Raw genomic sequence first — 21,592 nt, 5'->3', positions numbered from 1 at the left:
TGGTTAGATGGAGGCCATCCAGTAGCTGAAGGTAGATATACCGTCTCCAGATTATATTGGACTTACCCAATCCTGATGGTAAAACATATTTCTCTCCCTGCATCACCTGGCTGTATGTCTGCGTGCCAGTGTTATTTGCTAGAATCATTTTTTTTTATTTTTTTTTACATTTTCTGAGCTTAATAGCCCATTTTAAAGATATATTAAAAAATCTCTTCCTAAAATGTATAAAAACAATTACACATGTGTGATGTATTTTGTTAATTTGTGTATTCCAAAATGTTCAAACCAGAAGAAATCCTAATTTAATTAAAGGTAGCATTGCATGACATTTGGCTGCCTGTTGCTGTAACTGTCAGAATAAAACTGTCAAACATGTCAATGAACATTTCTGCCTGTCCACATACTGTAGATATATACTGATCAGCGCTCATGATCCCACACTGCTTACCTCTTTTGTTTGTAATTGAGAGCAGCCTTGTGGCAGAAACTACATATGGAGTGTTTAAATCAAATTGGTTAATTAATCACTATGCTTCCCTTAATTGCTACAGTCTCAGGTGCTGGCCTCAGCGTTACATGTAAAGTTAGCATGCTAATATGCTAGACTAAGAGGGTGAACATGGCAAACGTTACACCTGCTTAACATCAACATTATCACTGGCATGCAGACTTTAGCATCAAGCTGACAAAGCACAGCCTGACAGACAGGAACCATTAACATGGCCGTAGACTCTTATTGTTTGCATGTATTTTGCACCCATCTGTCATCATAAAGTGATTCAGAACCTTGAAGCTGAACGATCTCTGTCCGAGCACAATTCTAAGTATTGTATATCCAAGTATCTCAGTCCAAATTAAAACTGTGTTCATTCTAATCTGTTAATTTAGGTAATCTATTATCCATCTGACAATGTTTACTGTTTATCTCTATCTCCACATTACACAAAATTAAAGGCCACTATCTCCACAGGGGGTTGGGGATTTCTTCATGTTGCTGGTTTTAGTCAATTTGTTCTAACACATACCTTTATTTTTTATCATCACAGATCATATTATTGCAATCCTATCTTGGCTGTTTTAATATCAGGTTGTTTGGGAATATTTTTATTCGATTCAGGGGCGCTCAGTAGTTACTCAACCATCACTGTCATGGTGCAACTGAAAGTCCATAATTATTGTCTGAAAAAAATCTTATTTCATTCTTACTTTATCAATGGTAGTATGTTGGGGTTTCTTCTTGTGGCAAAAGTACTTATAGTAAGTCGCTTTGGCCAAAAGCGTCTGCTAAATGCCCTAAATGTAAATGCTAATATTACAATCTGTAGATGGTGAGAGAGGGTTTTTATTTTGTTATACTGTTCTATTGTTTTGTCGTATGATGTAGTGAGGTTCTTGTAATTTACAGACTCGTCTCTTTCACAGCATGTAGACAAACTGATTAGTGTGTTACAACTTTTAGAAGCAGAACGAGTGAGACAGAGGAAACAACAAAAAGGGGGAGACAGGTGGTTGGAAGGTAGAGAGAAGAGGAATGAGGAAAGACGGACCAAAAGAGAAAAGACGGATAAGAGGCCATGAACCCAACATCACTTTAAAGCCAAGGACAAACTATCACTCTCTCTCATTCTCTCTTTCATCCCACTCTTGATCTATTCTTACTGTAGAGCTTCTGGAGTGCCTTCCTAAATGGTTTGCCATACTGCCCACACCACACATCATTTGTTAACAGGGAACTCAGAGTTCTTGTGGATGGGGAGCGGAGCTGCATAGCAACCCCACAGCACTTCCTGTCGGGCCGGGGGTTGAACGCCGGTGCCCGTTGTTCACCGCAGTGCCCCCTCTGCCTTTTATAAAAGCAGCCGGGAAGCAGTTCACTACAATTGGCTTTGTGCTGCGTTGTGAGGAGAAGAGAAATGAGCGGAAAGGCAAAGCACCCTCAGTTCACTGCACTCTTTAACAGGCAGGGACCCCTATATGGTTTAACTAATGGGTTTATGTGGGCTGACTTAACGATTTCTGGAATGATGGTGCTGATAGCTGAGCATTGCTATCAAAATCCAATAACTTTCATTTTGACTCTTTGCTCGAACAAAACATTTACAAAGTTTTGAACCAATTGTTCCAGTGGCACAACACTTTAAAATATGCTGTAAATGGAAAAGGCGCCTCAGTTTTTCACCCCCAAGCAAAGTTTTGTGATCCAACCACAACTGCTAGGGCATGCTGGGCTAGCTCAGACATTTACTCGACATGTGTTTATATCCACAGTGAATGGTGTGCAGATGCTAAGATCTCCAGTCACTTTTTATCACTAGTGGAATATATGACTGTAAAGAACTGTCCCTTCTATCTACAGAGGGAATTCACCACCATTATTATTGTGGCAGTGTTCATCCCTCCCAGCACGAACACTAGAGAAACTATTTGTTCTCTACAACGCCATCAGTAGACTTCAAACAGCTCATCCTGGGTGAATTTTTTTCAAATTTATCAGCATGTCAGCTTGGCAACTAGAGGGTTGAACCCTTTGGTTTACACAAACAACATCTGTGATTCTTACAAAGCATCCACCTTGGCGACTGAGACCAAATCTCGGTGATTCCTGTCATTGTTAAATTGGTCAAGCCAGTTTCAAAGTAAGTGACAACATGGCCTACTACTGTTTTAACTGACCAAACTAGAGCATGTTTACTCATGGTAAATAGACGTGTTTATATAGCGCTTTTCCATACCGCTCAACGCGCTTTACAACACTTGCCACATTCACCCATTCACAAACTTGTTCATTGACTGATGGCAAAGCTGCCAACTGCACATCAGGACCAATTTGGGTCACACTCCAAGGCAGCTCAGATTAGCAAGGGGGAACCGGGATTCAAACCAGCGACCTTTTGATCAGTAAACAACCCACTATACGCCCTGAGCTACAGCCGCCACTTAAGAACATGTAACTGACCTGGAGGAGAATGCAACTGTATCGATGACTGGCTACATCAGCAAGTGCGTTAATGATGTCCCCATTTCCAAGAATATCACTATATATGCTAACCAGAAGCCATAGATGTCCACTGAGGGCTGTTCACTACTGAAAACCTGATACGCTGCCTTTGAATCCAAGACATGGCAGGCCCACAGACCTGCAAGGGATGAACTGTCATTGGCTAAAGGGAGCAATGTGCATATATGCATGGAAAATACCAACGCAACTCACAGACACGCGATGTCTGTATCAGAGTTTGCAGATATGATATGACACCACGTGCTGACAGGGACACACCCCCCCAGTGACACTGAATGACTTCTATTCTCAGTTCGAAGCCATGAAGGAGACATGAACTAGGAGGAAGGCCAGAGCCAACTTCAGAACCTCTAGCTAAAGTGAACCTGCACAAGGCAGCTGGACCTGACAATACACCTGGACATGGACTCAAGAAATGCTGGAAAACGTGCTTACCAATACTTGTAACGACACCTCCACCAAGTCCTAGAGACATACCAGACATACCAAGACATACACATACTCACTATGGAATTCCAGCATTCAACACAATATTTCCTCAAGAGATGGTATGGACATGTGGCACCCACTACATTCAGCACTGGCACCGTTAACTCACATGAATCAGGAGTGCTCGACCAAATATGACATATATTGTGGATGAAACTGGTGCGCCTCATCAACAACCGTGATGAGATAGCATACAGAGGTATGGTGGACCAGCACTCTAGTGTAAAGACAACAAACTGTCTCTCAGTCCTCGTTGATTGATGACATTTGACTTCAGGAAGACCAATTCTGCCCAACATCTGTTTCTCATCAATGACTCCTGCGTGGAGCTAGTCAGGAGCAGCGGCTCCTCCTGATCTGACCTGAACAAGAAGGCACAGCAGCATCTCCACTGCCTTTACTGTATGTAGAGATCCAGACTACCCACCCTGGCCTTTTCCTGGCTTGTCTTTATTATTTGTAACCTGCACTGTGGCCTGTCAGTAAGTAGAATAGCATTAGTTGATGGATGTGATTACCTGTATTGACTACTTCACAGTACTTTACACATACATGGACATTCTTGTATGTGTCCATGTAGAGTACGAAAACATTGGTCATGAGAAAAGGCCGCTTGGTGATGAGAAGGATTGGTTTTCTGACGGCAGATATTATGACTTGACAAACTAGTGTTACTGTTAAATATGGCCTCATTTCATTTAAGTGTGGCCATCTCAGGGCCCCTGCATTGTTCATGCTGGCTTACAGGATGGCTCAGTGGAACTGGGACATCAGTAATGTTACCAGTTACACTTGTGTTTTAATGCGATTTGGGATTAACTTTTTTTTTTTTTTTTTTTTATTTAAATGTTTATAACATTTAACAACTAAAGAAAACACATACAAATCATAATTAAGAAAACAAAAGCAAAAACAAAACAAAACAAAAAAAAAAAACAAAAAACAAAAAACAAAACAAGATAAAACAAAAGCAAAAAAAAAAACAACCAAAAAAAAACAAACAAACACAAAAAAAACAAAAAAAAAACAAACAAAAAAAAACCAGTTTGGTTTAAATATGTGTGTATGTGTGCAAGCGCGCACATATGGCGCATGTGAAAGTATCGTGTACACATCATCTGTCTTATATCAGACTATTAAAGCACTTCATTACCTTGTCAATATAGCCAAAATATTCTCTATTCCACCTATCCAAGTTGCCATTAGCCACTAGTGTAAGCCTCTCCATTTCAAATACTTGTTCTATTGTTTCGTACCACAGATGTAATTCTGGTGTTTTAATTTGTTTCCATAGCCTGGTCAGTTGCTTCAGTGCAGTTAGGCGCAACATATTAAAAACCTTACGGTCCTTTAATTTTGTCTTATAATGCATGTTGATACCCAACCAGTTTTCTAATGTCAGGGATTCCTTAATGTCAAGACTATCTTTTATGACTTTCTCTACCTCTTCCCAGAAAGACTTTATTACCGGGCATGTAAAAAAAATATGTGTATAGTTTGCTTTACTTTCCCCACATCCTCTCCAACAACCAGATCCTGTTATAGAAGAGATCCTTCCAGTGATCTGTGGAGTCATAAAATATCTCAGACTTATTTTCCATGCAAACTCTTTCCAATGTTTTGACTGTGTCATTTCAAAATTTTCCTTCAAAGATTTTCTCCAAGCTTCCTCTGAGATATTTATGGATAGCTCTTTTTCCCATTTTTCTTTTACTTTACTTTCCACAATTGTTAATTTTTGCAATATTCTGTATATACATAAAAGTTTTATCTTACCTTTATTTCGGTTTTCTACCAAATATTTTAATAATTCATTTCCATTTTTTTCTTCTTCTAAATTTTTCTTAATATAACTTCTTATCTGGAGATATTTAAAAAAATGTTTTTGCTCCAGACCATACTTAGAAGCCATGGCTTCATATGTGTTTATTATATTCTCAGTGAGAAATTGTGAAAATGAAATTAATCCCTTACCAGCCCAAGAATGTAAAATCTTATCACTTCGATTTGGTATAAAGTCCGGGTCATGCAGCATTTCTCTGAGCTGTACATTCTCACTCTGTATTTTAAATTTTCGTCTCCAGTTCCTTACAGTATTTCCTATACAGAATAGATGTAGCTGTTGTTTTTGACTCTCTTTCCTTAAAAAAGGTAGTGTTCCAATTAACCCTTTTGCCAACTCGTTCTCTATATTTATCCACTTTATCTGTGTGTCAGCTTCCATCCACTTCATTATTGTTGCAATTTGTGTTGCATAATAATAATTTTGTATATTCGGGAGGCCTAGCCCTCCTTCGTCTTTATGTTGAGTTAGTATTTTAAATTTAACTCTATGTTTTCTATTATTCCAAATAAAATTTGCAATAATTTTATTCCAAGTATTAAAGCAGGTCTCTGGTAAAATAAGAGGTAATGCTTGAAGTAAAAAAAGAAGTTGTGGAAGTATCATCATTTTAATCGTTTCCACTCTACTGTATATCCCGTCTGGTATTAATTTCCACTTATTCAAATCCCTCCTTATCTTCCTTTCCAAAGTGCAGTAATTGTTTTTATACAATTCATTCAAATTTGTACTAATGGAAATACCTAAATATTTTATAATGTCTGTGTCCCATTTAATCTTATAACATTCTTTAATAACTTGATTCATCTGTGTTCCAATACTGAGGGATTCACATTTATCTTCATTTATTCTATATCCTGATACTGTGCTATATTCTTCAATCTCCTTCCATAGGTGTTGTATTGCGCTTTCAGGCGAAGTTAGATAAATGATTATATCATCTGCATATAGTGCTAATTTATGTATTTCTTTCCCTATCTTCATCCCTTTAATATTTTCATTTTGTCTTATTGCTATTGCCAGCACCTCAATATATATAGCAAATAATAACGGAGAGAGAGGATCTCCTTGTCGAGTGCCTCTTTGGATGCTAAATTTCCTTGAAAAGGTACCATTTGTTTTGACTATAGACACAGGTTTACTATAAAGTACTTGTAACCATTGGCAAAATGTGTCATCTATACCAAAGCTCTTAATTGTTTCAAACATAAAAGGCCAACTTACTAAATCAAAAGCTTTTTCAGCATCTAATGTCATCAATAATAGCTCTTCCTTCTGTCTTTGTGCATAATCAATTATATTCAATGTTCGTCTAATATTATCAGCCAGGAGTCTTCCTGGAATAAATCCACATTGGTCGGGATTAATTATATCTATAACTGTATCTTTTAGCCTGTTCGCTAATATTGATGATATTATCTTATGATCCGTGTTGAGTAGTGATATAGGTCTATATGATGCACATTTTGTAACATCCTTCCCTTCTTTATGTATCAATGTTACTATTGATGATGACCATGTTTGAGCCCACTTTCTTGTATCTAATGCATACCTGTATGCTCTAATCAGTAGCGGACTTAATTGATCTTTAAAAGCTTTGTAGAATTCATTTGTAAAACCATCGTCACCTGGAGATTTCCCATTTTTCAACCCCTGTATTTGCTTATGTACTTCTTCTGCCGTTATTGGTTTCGTTAACTTTTCATTATTTACTTGTTTTAGTTTTGGTAGCTCCAGTTTTCTTAAATATGTCCGAATTTGTTCGCAATCTGCACTTGCCTCTGCCCTATATAGTTTTTCATAGTAACTAGCGAATTCTTCTACAATCTGGTCCTTGTCAGTTATTATTCTAGCTTGTTCTGGTTTTAAATTTGTAATATGCATTTTCTTTGTTTGTTTCTTAAGTTTGTAAGCCAGTATTTTTAAGGACTTTGGCCCACCCTCATAACTTTCCTGCTTTGCAAACGTCATTAACTTTTCAATCTCAAACATACGTATTTTTTCTAATTGTGTCCGTTTTTGTTTTAGTTGTAGCTTATCTTCCTTGCTATTAGTTTTACTGTGTCTATTCTCTATCGTTTTTATATCCTTGATTAGCTGTTTCTCTTCTGCTCTTCTTGTTTTTTTTCTAGTTGAGGAATATGAAATAATATATCCTCTCAAGACTGCTTTAGCTCCTTCCCATAATATAATTGGGTCTATGTCCTCTGTGTCATTTATTTCCACATAATCTTTTAATTCTTTTTTGATGCGTTCTATAAACTCTGGTTCCTGCAAAAGTGAATTATTTAATTTCCATAATCTCTTGCCCTTACTAATTTGTAATGATATTGTCAGGGAGATGGCTGCATGATCGGACATGTTTATTGAGTTAATGTAGCATGTTTTAACTAGCGTTACATTTTGTTTATACATAAAGAAATAATCAAGCCTATTATAAATTGAATGTCTCCCAGAATAACAAGTGTATTCCTTTTTATCTGGATTTAGCTCTCTCCATATATCTACAAGTCCCAATTCAGAGCATGCTTTCCTCAGTAGGCTGGCGTTTTTCTCCGCTCTATGTACCTTGGTACTTGATGAATCTAGTTTTGAATTCATCACCAGGTTTAAATCCCCTGCCATTACTACCACTCCCTTTGTCTTTGTAACTAATAAGTCTATCAACTGTACCATAAGTTCAGGGCCTGTGTCAGGTGGATAATAAGTATTCAAAAAAGAAATTTCCAGTCCTTCTATTTTACCAACTATTAAAACATATTTTCCTTCCTTATCCGTATAACAGTCTTCTAGTTCAAAGCTTACGTGAGGTTTAATTATTATTACTACTCCTCTTTGTTTTGAGTTATATGTACTATAATATACTTGACTCTTTGTTATTTTCTTTAATTTTTCATGTTCCTGTTTTTCCAAGTGAGTTTCTTGCAAGTAAACTATGTCCGCTTTTTCTTTCTCCATCTCCAACAAAATCTTTCTCCTTTTTATGACATTATTTATCCCATTGACATTCAGAGATATTACCTTTAAATCACACATGAAACAGCTGACAAATCCTTGGACAGACTATCCTTTGTATTCGTCTGACTTTATCCAACTGATGCACTCCTACAGAGTGGTGTCGGCAGATATATGTGTATCCAGGTGAATATGCATGAATATGCGTGCATGAATGTATGTACATGGACCTACACGTCTGTGTAGTGAGCATGCAGTTGTTAGGTATAAACCAAAAAAATAAAAAAAAGAGAATAATAATTAAAGAAATGATTGAAAAAAAGAGAACAGGTAAACACAAAAACATAAAAGTTGAGTTCCATTTGTACCACCCCAGGCAGAGGTGATATCCCTTGGTGACTGTTGTTATAAACATCTTTAGGATCAGGGTGTCAGCCAACAATGTAAGCATGTACATACCCTATTGTGTCAGCTTGTAATAGAAAACCCCCCTAACCCCCCCCTAATTTAAATCTATTTGTATCTAGTATCCATATTCCCCACAAGAGGAAGATATTAAAGCCCAGTGTGGCTTTAGTCCTTTTCATTTATATCTATATACACTCACTCACATACACCCCCCATGCATTCCTCTACACGCGCACACACACACGCGCGCACACACGCGCGCGCACACACACACACACACACACACACACACACACACAGGAAGAGTTACATACATCCATACATGGGATTAACTTAATTAATTAAACGATACAAGTTTTAAAATGTACATGAAAAATACCTTTAGATGTTATTTTTAAAGAGCGCCTAAGATTTTTTAAATTGTGCAAGTGTAATTAGGAGTACAGTGCTGACATGAAAAAAGCACTTTCTGCAACAAAATCACCATACAGGGTGAGTGAAACACATGTTTAAATGTCTGCTGATTATAGTGTAGCATAGTTATGTTTAATCATGTGAATAAAACCAAATAAAAATCTTCTATTGATTCTCAAGGATAGAATATTGGATGATAATGGACAATGTTGATGCTTAAATATTACACTCTATCCCCGCCTAGTGGTCACATTTCAGTTGGTGACAGGATGTATTTAATCTGACTTCAGTACTTCTGGGTACTTTTTACAACTAGGGTGATTTTATGAACTACTTGTCAAATATCAATTTTAATATGAATGTGTAAAAATCCTCTAAGTATGACTTTCAACCATGGTTCTTGACAGGCCCAAGAGAAAATGCCAAGAAGACAGAAAATCTGTGTGCAATTTTACAATGTTGTCTAACATTTATGAGTCAAATGGAAACAAAATCATTCAGCCACATGGATGAATAATGAGGATCGGAATAAATTGTTTCCGTTCTGAAAGCCTTTGTCTGGCTCTCAGATGCAGAAATGTCCCAGACAAAGAACAGCTTTGACCTAGTTTACAGCCACAGAAACACCCCTAGTCTCTGGCTTCAGCTCTGTTTAATTGTTGTCAATAATCCTGTCCTGACATTAATAACCGCCCCTGCCACAAACAAGAATTTAACCTGCTTTCTAACTGGCGAAACCAACCACACAGAAGCAGATGGCTCCTCTTGTTTCACCTCAGACACAAACAAACAGATGAAATGAACATACAATTATAAATGCTGTTGAGTTACAGTATCTCTACACAAAGCACCGACAGAGAATACAGTCACCCACGGACCCCCCTGTCTAAGAACTCAATCAGGAACCAACGCAGTCTCAAAATAGCCTGAATCAACCACAGCTCATCTCGCTGCCATCGCCAGTCATCCAATTGTGATGTGTGCTCTTGTTACTCTGTGTGTCAGCAGAAACACAATACTTGTTGAACACTGAACAGTGCTGTTAAAATATTACCATAAGAACATCTTCTCTTAATTAAGATTGCATTTTTCCGAAAACACATTATTTGGATTTATGTCTTGTGTCTGCCTCATAAAAATACAAAACATTTGGATTTCTTTTTCACACCACTCATGCAATAAATTCAGTTACATTTTCTTGAACGACAATATATGGCATTAAATTACATATTCTAATTCATGCTCTTCATCAAATCAAATTGGCCAAGTGCAATGTCAGCCTCAGACAATGCAACTCTTGTTTCCACTGAGGCATTTTATGTAACAGTTGTGATCATTCCCGTAACAGTTGTGATGAGTACCGTTTTGTTTGTTTTACTCTGATTCAACAAACCTGTTTACCTTGCGTCATTTGCTCATTAAAAACATACAGGATACGTTTTTACCTTAGATTACAGTTCAGGAAGATGGAAACCAAACCAAGACTTCCCTTGGAGTTTTAAAGAAAGCTGCATTAATTTTTTTTTTGCATACATTTGTATAGCACATCTGCAATTTGTCTTAATAGGGCTCAGTAATATGGCCTTAAAGATAATAAAACAACATTTTAAGGCCATATTATGACCGATAATATATTTCTTGTTTTACTTTATTCATGATTTACTTATTTATTTTATTGATTTCATAGCAGTTTTAGACTTTTAACCTCCTTTAGTATTTTTATCAGTCTTAGTTTTAGTGTTTTATTATTTCATCTTATTTTACTGCTTCTAGTGTCTCCTCAGTGAAATCCATCAATGATTGCGTTTCCTCAGTTCCGCAATACCTGTTGTTAGTGCCCTGTTTTATTTATTACCATTTATTTATTCATTATTACTCACTTTTTTATTTCACTTAATGTGTTGTGTTTAAGTAGCTGGATACATGTGTGTATGTGTGGGAGTGTGTGTGTGTGTGTGTGTATGTATTGGGGGGGGGGTTGTTTTAATTGTTGCTGTTTAATTCTGTAAAGCACTTTGTGCTACGTTACGATGTATGAAAAGTGCCCTATAAATAAAGTCTGATTGATTGAGTCTGAAATACATTGATATTTATGTATTGTGGGGGTGACTCATGGTACTTTCACAAAATATAAACACAATGAGATTTTTGATATATTAATCAGCAGTTATTGATATAATGACTAAGTGGGTAAAGGCAACTATTAGGACAAGTAGAACTGTCTTGTAATGTTAATAAATTACATCACTTTCCTGTAATGCAGGCTTTAAAATCAGGATAAAATGTAATTCCATATCATGATGTTATCTAAGACAATACATATTGTCTCAAAGTACAATAAGGATATAATATTGACCTAGTGTCTGGCCCTAGCTTAAAGCAGCCTACAGGCCTATAGAAATGAAAGAAACCCATTAATGACAGTTCAACTATTCCTGACTTTGTCAACGTTTTACTTTCAGTTTTTTAGTGTATTTGCACCTTTATGGATTTTTTTTTTTTTTCAAACTTACAGCACTGAAGCTAAAAGCTATTACAACTGTCAACATGTGACTCTTTCTGCCTTAAATAAACACCTTAAATATTATTCTGTAGCCTCTAAATATGGCTAAAGCACTATGGGTTGTTTTTTCTACCCCTCATCCTAATTTACTTTGAATTCACTGGCATCTTCAGGACAACATTTAATATAAATTGTAAATACAGACGTTTACCAAAGCCTGTGGGTCCTTAATCAAGATATTATTAGCACAGCTCTGATTCCGCCTGCTTTACTGGGTCTAGCTGGCGCACCAGATGGTGCAACTTAAGCGCCTGTAAGTCAGACTAAACCGAGGTGAAATTAATGTTACATGTGTTTCGGTACAGCAGGCCATGGGTGTGTTAGTCATGTCAGTCTCACCCATCTTACGTAGGTTACTGAAGGCTACATAACCTGAATGAAGGATGTCCTGTCCGATGACGTTTTCTCTCTGGCCGTGAACGCACCACCCTGCCTTCTTTTCTCCTCTGGGCGGAGTTTCTGTTCCCTGCTGGAAAAAAGTCCCGGCCGAGCAGCAACGAGTCAGAGCAGACTAACTGTGTGAGGAGAGAGGATACTCACCTGTTGAACAGCAGCCGTCTGGTTTATATACTTCTTTTTATTTACTTGCTTTTTTCTCTGAAACTCTCCGAGTTGGCCTTCAGGATGACGGACACTCTTTTACCAAACGGCATCAAAGACAGCGGAGGAGACAGTAGTTACTTCAGAAAGGTGAGTTTTCTTCCTCGACACAGAAACACTGTAGACACGTCAACTGTAGCAGCCAGCGCATGTTTTACTGATAGAATAATATCATTACATTACTGTCAGCATACGGTGTGTGGCATGTTTATGGTTTGACTGGAATAGATAGCGTATTAAAAAAATAAAAGTATTTATAATTTCGACATTTTCAATGTGTAACGTACAAGAGGTACCCACAGATTTAATATGCACCCTGTTGCCTCCAGGTGAGATAATTAAATATATGTTGATATTAACTCACTGTATTGGGCTGGACAACTACATGATGTAGCATATACTCCTATTTATTGTTTCAAGGTAACTCTATTTAGCAGTGTGTGTGTGAGACACAACAAAACACTGGACAGATCAGTTCATATAGAAGAGCACATGGGGAAAACTGGAGTAAATCAGTGTAGAAATAGAGATGTCTTTACACTCAGCATGGGTTTAGTTTCAAATTTAGCACAACAGATACTGTGTGTCAGCAACAGCAGCAGAAACCACAGCACTGTCATCTTCAGCTGTGTGTGTGTGTGTGTGTGTGTGTGTGTCGCTGATAGTGTTTGAAAGAGCAGTGACCAAACATCCCATGATTAACATAAGTAGGACCCTGCTGCTGTAAGAGGTGTGACAGTGATGGATACTCGGCTGATACCCTGGACAGTTCAGGTCAGATCAGCCTCCTGCTCCTGATAGATAACTCTGGCAGACCTATTTTGGTCTTACATTAGTTTGTCGTCATTTCTTTGGGCCTCGGTTCTTGTTTCTTTTGTTACATGTTGACCTTTTGTGTTGACAGTATCTTTCAGCTGCACACATGGGTTGTGCTCGGGATAACAGCATCAGCTAAGTGATTGAAATATAAATGTAGGTGCCAGGTTATCTAAGTAGTTTCTCAGATAAGATTAATGTTTTCCCTGCCCGCATTTGTGATTAAGTTGAAGCCTTTTCATCATGCTAATTAGCTGGTGAACTTGCATTAAGTAGTGGTAATTGTCCAATCACACCTAGCAGAGAAAACCTCTCTAACCAGTTTAACGTTTCGTGTGTCTAAGAGCTGTGAGTGTATCCGTGCTGAGGCTATGAGAAAGGCTTGGTAGTGATTACCTAATGTGTTGTGCTGGGTTCCCTGTCGGCCATACTCTGTCTCATTCCTCCACATTTGTACTGGTGTCCTCAACTGGCTTGTTTTTATGGACAAGCTTGTTTAGATGGACATCTGAACAGGACCTTTGTGTCTTCCAATCCCCCTGAATCCCCCTCTGAACGCTGTCTGGATTTAGGCTCTGTGCTGCACTTCCTGTGTCTATAAAAACATCAGTGGGAGCCAGGGCATGGCACTGCCACAGGACATGACGGGAGACTGTAGAGCCTTCAACTTCAATCACAAATACTTTATTACTGTCACACACATTGTCCATCCTGACTCACCCTGCTTTCTCCATCATTCTCACGTTCTCTACATTTCCTTTGTCCTCTGTTCTCACTGTTGAGTGGTCAGGATTCTCCACTTTCATTGCAGGGACCTTCTTAGTATAAAAAGGCTGGCACCATTGCAGCGACCACAAAGTAATGAGTTGCGTTCTGGTTTTGTCATGTTTAAGAGATTTGCAATTTGGAAACTTTTGGGTCAAATTTTAACCAAGTGGAGCCAAGATGATCTTTGCTTCCATTTTTTGTGCCCCGCTCTCTGGGTGAAAATGAATTTAATGATTTACAAGGCCTCACTGGGCTCTGCCGATGCTCTGGGGAGCTGCTGTGGTTCAGGGCTTCCTTCCCAGCCGTCCATCGTTTCACCTCCAGCTGGCTGAGATCCGACTGGACGGCTGCAGGATGGAAAGATGGCAGAACAAAAAGCCGAATCGGCATGTTTCTCCTCCTTATCCTCCACGGCCAACGAGGGCATTGACGTAGCATCTGGCACTAGGCCGTCCTTCAGCCAGACCACAGACACAAATTGACAACATGTGTCCTGGTTCACAAACCAGACAAGCACCCTCGACTTGGAGACACACGAAGGGATTTGTGTTGGAAAAAGACGAATGAGAGATGCAGCTGTGATCAAATATCCTCTCTGAACATTAAGATGTCTCTCTTTGGATTGAATAAAGCTCACTCCCTTTTGGGCAAGCTGGAAAAGTCACTGTTATTGGAGTGGATTCAGTGTGTGAAGTAAATCAGGGAACATACATAAATTCAGCTTGATATTTACTTACTGTCATAAAGAGGCAATCATTAGAGATACTGTTCACACTCTGTATTCATCCAAAAACTGGTTGCTGCAACCTCTTCTGGGACAGTTGCCAGTCTTAATCAGCAGTTGTATAAACCATTTACCCGTGGACCGTTGTTCTACATGTTCTGTATGAAGCCTCGGTTATACAACGACAGGGTGATTAGTGGTTTGATGAATATGATAATGGACGGGACTGTCTTTGTGTTTGGCTCTTATTAAGTATTTTGTACGCTCGTAGAGAAAGGCTGCACTGTTTGAATATGGCAGTGGGTAGGAGGGGTTTCGTTCCCCAAGTGATTCAGCGGTCAGGAGAAGTAGAAGGGTTTGGTTCCATGTGTCACTTGATGTGATGCTGATCAAGTTTTCATCCAAACAGTCTGTGTTGTTATGTGACTGTAAAGCAGCAATGCTGTAAAACAATGACAATCCAAAAGTATAGGTGTGGCATTCAACCATCAGGTGTGTGTTATTGATGATTACACAGCGTCATCAATATGTAAGGGTCACTTACAAAGGATCATCACATTGGAATGCAAGCATGGGTTTCATAGCTAATTACATATTAAAAATGTAAACGGAACATATCGCTATGGTTACTATCAACCGCGAGCCACTCCCTCATTCCTTAACGCACAGGTACACCCTGATTCTGATGTCATGATTGATGTGACGACGTACTCTTGCCACACCCTGCTGTCATTCTAAAAATAACTACCCCTTCGTCCAGCCAGGCCACGCCCCCTGACGGCCCCTGACGGCCCCTGACGGCCCCGATACAGCTCTGTTGTGTAATTACCGAGGCTTTTGTTTGTAAAATTGGTTAATCATTACACTCACAGGTCGCTGATGTGTTTGTACTGGAACACCCGAGTGACTACAGGGGAGTGATTATAGCGTGCAATATAACTTGAAAATGTGACCCCTGTTTCAACCGTTTGTGCACGGTCACACACCTCTGCCCACTTCTGCTTACTTAGACCACAGGAATTGTCTCTGGATAAGAGAATGAGCAGCATGACTCAGATGTAGATGTAAAAGATGTTACAGGTGATACAGGCGCAAAGAAGTCACCAACAACTACAACTTTGAACGACTTGGATGTGTTAAACCCTTGCAGTAGTGTAATATCAGCTATTGTTTTATTCTTGGGCTGTGTTTTTTGTAAGGATTATATTTTGGGCATTTCGAGGGAATCAAATGCAATAAATATCAACTGGATGGTAATTTACGATGATGCTGTTCTCTGGTATGCGGCGTGGGATTAACCATTACAATACAAGGAGCAACTCCATATCAATAGACCTTATAGTCTAAATGAGATATTTTTAGAGAAGATTCAAATACAGTGCGATACAATGGCATTGTTCTTTGTCACATGCTTTTGTGATTATCTGTATATTTGTTGTTAAAATAAGTGTGTACCCATTGTTGGTCATGTGACAAGCAAACTTGATGAAGCACCAACGCAAAAAAAAAAAGTTTGTTTTTGTAGGAGTTACTTCAAGAACTGAATTCATCTGGATACATTTGGTGTCTATATGTGGGAAGCTTGTGAGGGATTTTGGCCGCAGCACTGTTGAGATGGGGATCAGAGGGATAGTGTGAACCTCTTGGGTGCTTTGTCCTCCTGGCGAAACTCCCCGATGTCTGATGAAATACAGGATGAGGTGACAGCATGTGTATCTGAGGAGCCGGGTGGAGTTAGAAGTGGCCATGACTGCAGTACGGGGAAATGGGCCGTTGACATTGGGTAGAAATATCAAATGGAAAGATCAAAACATAAAGACAAATCGCCAAATGTTTCTATATGCCTACATCCCTACGTTTATGTCTAAACTCTTGGATTCCAACTTCTGTGCTTAGCAGACATTGCTATGGGCTGCTCTTTCAGACTTTTGACACACATCTGTTTGTGATGGGACTTCTAACTCTTAACTTTGACACAGCTAATGTAGAAACTGAAGTTCCTTCCTCTGCTGACCTCAGACTTTGTCAGATAGCTAACCACAGTGTGAAGTGTCCAGAGTAAACTAACTGGTTTTACTGTGCTGACTGGTCTCAGTCCGTCATGTAGTTCGATGCAGCACAAACCACACCTCTGCTGTGACTCAGTCAGTGTGAATGTGTAAGGCCAGTTTATCTGAACTGCAGTGAGTGGCAGCCTGTTGATTTAGTGAGGCTGGGACACTTGTGGTTTTGATAGGGACAAGGACACACAGTACAGCCACATACAGGCCGTTAGATGTAAACACAGAGAGTGAGAGCTTGTGTTTGACTTGAGTGAAGTATAATAAAGTGCAGCTCTTGCCACACCCAACTTAGATGTAGATTTGTTGTTACATCAGCGAGTGAAGGTAAAGTAGAAGTTCACATAAATTGATTTTAAAGCCAAATGAAAAATTGTTGACGTCAGAGGAACGTTTAAGGATGGTTTAGTTAAAAAAGATTTTCACACATTTGCTGCTTTCACAGTTCTGTATAGCAAAAATCCTTTGCTTGAAATACAATTGCTTGGAGTTGAACTGACATAAATAGATGTATAGATTTAAAAATACAGGGTTTGAATGCATCGAAGGAAATCAAAGATCTATTTTGTGATTGTTACCAACAAGATCATTGCAATATGAAAACCATCAATCAGGATCATCCTCCTTCTTTTGCTGCATGAACAGTTTTCATGATGCAGTTTATTTTTTGACATTTTAATAAAATTGTATCTTCTGCTGACATGTTTATTTCTACATCTTCGTCTTATCTTAGGGATGTAACCCGTTCGCCCAGACTGGACGAAGCAAACTGCAGAATACGCGAGCCAGTCTGAACCAGCAGATCATCAAACAGATGAGGATGAGGGCTGGAGCTGAGAACCTGCTGAAGTAAGTACAAAAACTGATAATACCTGCATGCATACTTTACATTTGTGTTAACTCTTTACGATGTGTATTTTAGATGGAAAATTGAATCATATGTAAATGTACTTACGTAACAGAAACAGATGTAAACACAGTTACACATTTGCATTTGATGCATGACTGAAAGCCAGCCGTTCTAAATGTATCTCTCTGTGACTGGAGAGATAAACTCACTTTACAGTATGTGTCATTCCATGTCTGTACTCCGAGTCAGTTATGTCACTCTGGTGTATGTGGGCTGTTGTTAACTCCAGTAAGTCTGTCATGAGTTATCATGAATTTTTGGTGAGACTTAAAACAACACTGAGGAGCAGAGGATATTAGATAACAACCTCGAGGAGGAGCATTCCATGCACCGTGAAAACACAGAGCCATCATGGTGGCATTTAGCACGGAAGAAGTGTTTTTGCTGAGCCTTTGAATTTTGATTATAGGTTGCAAAGGTTTGATGCTTCCTGTCTGATTTTTGATAAGATGTTGGAACTCTTGTTGTTTTGCAATTGCTGTCCCCTAGCCTGTAGAACTGCAGTATTTCATAACTAGACCGAAAATACTTTTTCCTCTGACACAAAGACAATTTTGAGTGTCTGTTTTGTTTGTGTTATCATGTAGCTGTAGAGCTAAAATGTGAATTTAGTGGGTAGGAAGCTCTCAGACTCATCGTATGTCTCCACTCTCTGAGATTCTGATTATAAAGGGAGAAATGTCTTTGCCCTCATGAAATGCCGTTTCTTGCTGGATTGAATGGCCGAACTTGAGATCAGATTTCTCGGCAGGTACAATGCAGCAAAGAAGAACAAGGAAGTTTACTGTCCTCTCAAACACCTTTCAGTCTCAGGCTTGGAGTTGAACATTTTCATGTTAGAAAAGATTGAAAAAAGAGAGCCTGTATGAACCACACCAACAGTATGTTTAAGGGCTCTCCATTTCACTTCACCAACAATGCAGTGTGTACATGTGTTTAATCAGTCCACCTCTGTTGAATGCCTCCGAAGGACTGTAGAACATAGTTGGCTTTCATAAATACTTCATAACTAGGTCTCTGTTGTTGGTGCTCTATTTAGACTAGACGCATTTTGGTTCATCTTTGATTTATCTTTTCAATGGCAAGATGTGAGGCCATCACATTTCAGGAGTTACATTTTGGAGTTTGAAGTTATTTAAAGTGCTGAGAAGAGAACAGAGCGTTTACTGTATTTAACATGGATTCATGGTTACTTTAAAATCCAATCTGCATCCTTGTTGTGACAGAGGATGATGATGTGTTTCCATGAATGCAGTTTTAAATGTGAACCCACCTGAACCTGCTATACTGGAAACAAACAAGTTTGTCTGCTGCTGCCTAGTGAGACAAAAATAAGAGTCAGAAAACATGGAGAGCCATAATTAATGTATTTATGTCTTTTTATTGTACCTAACTGTAGGAAATACGCAGGAAAACTCCAGCCTGAAAAATACCCAGAGTTGAATCAAAACCTTTCTGTCAAGAGTTTCAACAGAAATGGAATATATTAAGCTTCATAAATGTAGTGTTTATTGCAGGCTCACTGTACTGGGTTGCATTACAATATACTGTGTCCACCTTCTGTTCTGTGTGTTCTTTGGCAGGATGATATGTCTCACACATGGTGCTAAGCTAAGTGAACATGGGGTCAGCTGTGTAAAAAGCGTCTTGTGTACATTGTGTCACTGAGGCACTGAGTCTAGAGACAAACGGTGCGTGGGTGTACCTTTTCTCTGACGGTGAAGCCTCAACTTCTCCCACTGGGATTCCCAAATCATCTCTCTTTCTGTTTCTGTCAAGATTAGTCCAGGGAGGCAAGATACCACTCCGTATGTGCGTGTGAAAGAGAGAAAGAGTATGTGTCCATTTGGCCAGTCTAAGCCTACTCTCAGAAGAATCACATTCCTCTAGTACTTCTCATCTGCTGCCCAGCCAAGGCCAGGAGCAAATGGACTGTGTGTGTGTGTGTGTGTGTGTGTGTGTCTGTGTGTGTCTGTGTGTGTGTGTATGTGTGTGTGTGTGTGTGTGTGTGTGTCTTCGCCAGCCCAGCTGCAGCACAGAGAACAGGCTGGCAAGGCCTTAAATTACATACAGTCCTACCTGTGATCTTTCACCTGTGTGTGGGAGTGTGCATGACATGGCTGCCAGTCGACCTGGACATCCAGCTGGACTATCATGTCAAAAATCACTCCAGATAATGTATGTAGAACTGTGTGGCCCCTATAGAAACGTACCAAATATCAGCATACAAAGATCCTATTAGGGGACTACAAACTGTTTGGTTTTTTTACTTGTTGCTGCCAATTTCCCAACCTCCTTTTTCTCCTTCAATATTGTTCTGCATTCCTCTGTCTATCAGCAACAGGTGGAGTCTGTCTGGTCTGACCAGTTCTCTTCTCTTCTCTTCTCTTCTCTTCTCTTCTCTTCTCTTCTCTTCTCTTCTCTTCTCTCACTGCAAAAATCAACACAGATATTAATATTTAGTGCTTTAAAGAAGCACTCCAATGATTTTAATGAGATGAATGGTCAAAGTCTCCAGCTTCAGAAACACTGCATTCAACTGAATTGTGGGAAATGCAGGGTTGAGTCTTCACCTGCCTCCAAAATGCCACTTTATTTTCAAACCCAACACCTCCAGTGTGAAATGCATGTGTTCCGTTGAAAATGTCAAATTTTAGAAAGCTCTCTCACAGCTGCAAAACTTAATTTAAAGTCAGTGGAGTGTCCCTTCAAACCTTTAAATAACAGAATTTCCAATCAGGTACACCACAAAACATCTCTATTCAGGTCAGAGTTTGAGGACAAATACAATTAACAGCCATTCCAGAAAAGAGGATATGGGGAGCTTGAGTGAAACCACACTTGCTGGTTTACAGTCTGACTCCCACGCTCCATGGAATGATATTAGATATTTAATTGGAAATTAATAACGGCCTTTGGTCTGGAGAACTGGCATCTCTTCTTTCCAAACCACAACACCCCCTACCTCCTCCACCCTGATGGATTCCCCAGGCCAAGCCTCCTCAGAAGCCCTTCAGCTGACCAAACGGGAAGTCATGTTGTGGTGTTATTGTTAAGTAGCGGATGACATCCCTGTTATGATCCAACGTGTTGTATGGAGAAACACTACTGTGAGTAGTCTGGTAACACACTGAGCAGAGTGAACCAGTTATCGGTTTGCGGTAGACGCCATTGATTCTGAAGACACATGCTCCATATCTAAGACTGCATTTTGTTTTTTAACACAGATTAAGTCATGTACAGTACAGTCATGACAACAACTCTAAAATGGTGCTAATGGGTTGCTATTCCTTAGATTATCACATTCCTATGATCTGTTAAGTTGCAACACTCTGAACATTTTATGTGAAAATGTTTCAAAGACTTTGTTAGAATAAACCCAGTTTTTCTCGTTTTATCTCATTAACCTTCAGCTGAACTTCCGCCTGCCAGTGCTTCTTCACCTGTCACCTTTCTTGTTAAAAATCACATCCTCTATAATAACAGGGTAGAGATAGAGATCAGTCGACAGGGAGACGGCCTGAGACTGACAACAGTGATTAAGGTGTGGGTGTGTCTCCCACTGGTGACGGCTGGACCGACACAAAGAATATGTTGGGTTTCACTGTAAAACAGAGATAAGGAAGAGGAGAGATCACTGACACACACACACACACACACACACACACACAGACACACCCTTTAGAGGTATTATTACAACCTTATCTACACCGTGCAGTGAGCATCGTGTGATCATCTTATTTGAAACAATGATCTCTCCATGGACAATGAGCTGCTGATCCATGAGTCATGGATCTTCATTAAGCTGTGGTCTGCTGGAGACTAATTAAAGTGCAAAGCAGGACACAGTGACGTACATCTGAGGTCCAGAACAACGAGGGAGGCATGCTTGTTTTATTAATCAGCGACAGGAAAGATTGGTTATGACACAGTGGATAATGACAAGGGGGATGTTTCTGATCCTGTCGCTTTATTTGAAATGTTTTTTGTCTCTCCTTTTATGTTTATGTTTCATTTTTT

General features: G+C 39.2%; 1 protein-coding gene across 2 annotated transcripts in view; it reads left to right on the top strand.

The window, feature by feature from the left end:
• Window positions 1-12,150: 12,150 nt before the first annotated feature.
• rhpn2 (rhophilin, Rho GTPase binding protein 2) overlaps window positions 12,151-21,592 on the top strand; it is a 29,101-nt gene continuing 19,659 nt past the window's right edge. The window contains exons 1-2 of one of the 2 annotated variants that reach the window (XM_030414233.1): window positions 12,151-12,384; window positions 17,396-17,511. In XM_030414233.1, coding sequence (XP_030270093.1) covers window positions 12,319-12,384; window positions 17,396-17,511 — 182 coding nt within the window. In that variant the 5' untranslated portion in view covers window positions 12,151-12,318. The remainder of the gene's footprint in view (window positions 12,385-17,395; window positions 17,512-21,592) is intronic. The other variant, XM_030414232.1, reaches the window with a different exon arrangement.

This window comes from Sparus aurata, chromosome 4 (assembly GCF_900880675.1).
Source record: "Sparus aurata chromosome 4, fSpaAur1.1, whole genome shotgun sequence".
Classification (NCBI taxonomy): Eukaryota; Metazoa; Chordata; class Actinopteri; order Spariformes; family Sparidae; genus Sparus; species Sparus aurata.
Note: the sequence above shows the minus strand (reverse complement) of the source record. Positions and strands in the feature narration are given on the sequence as shown.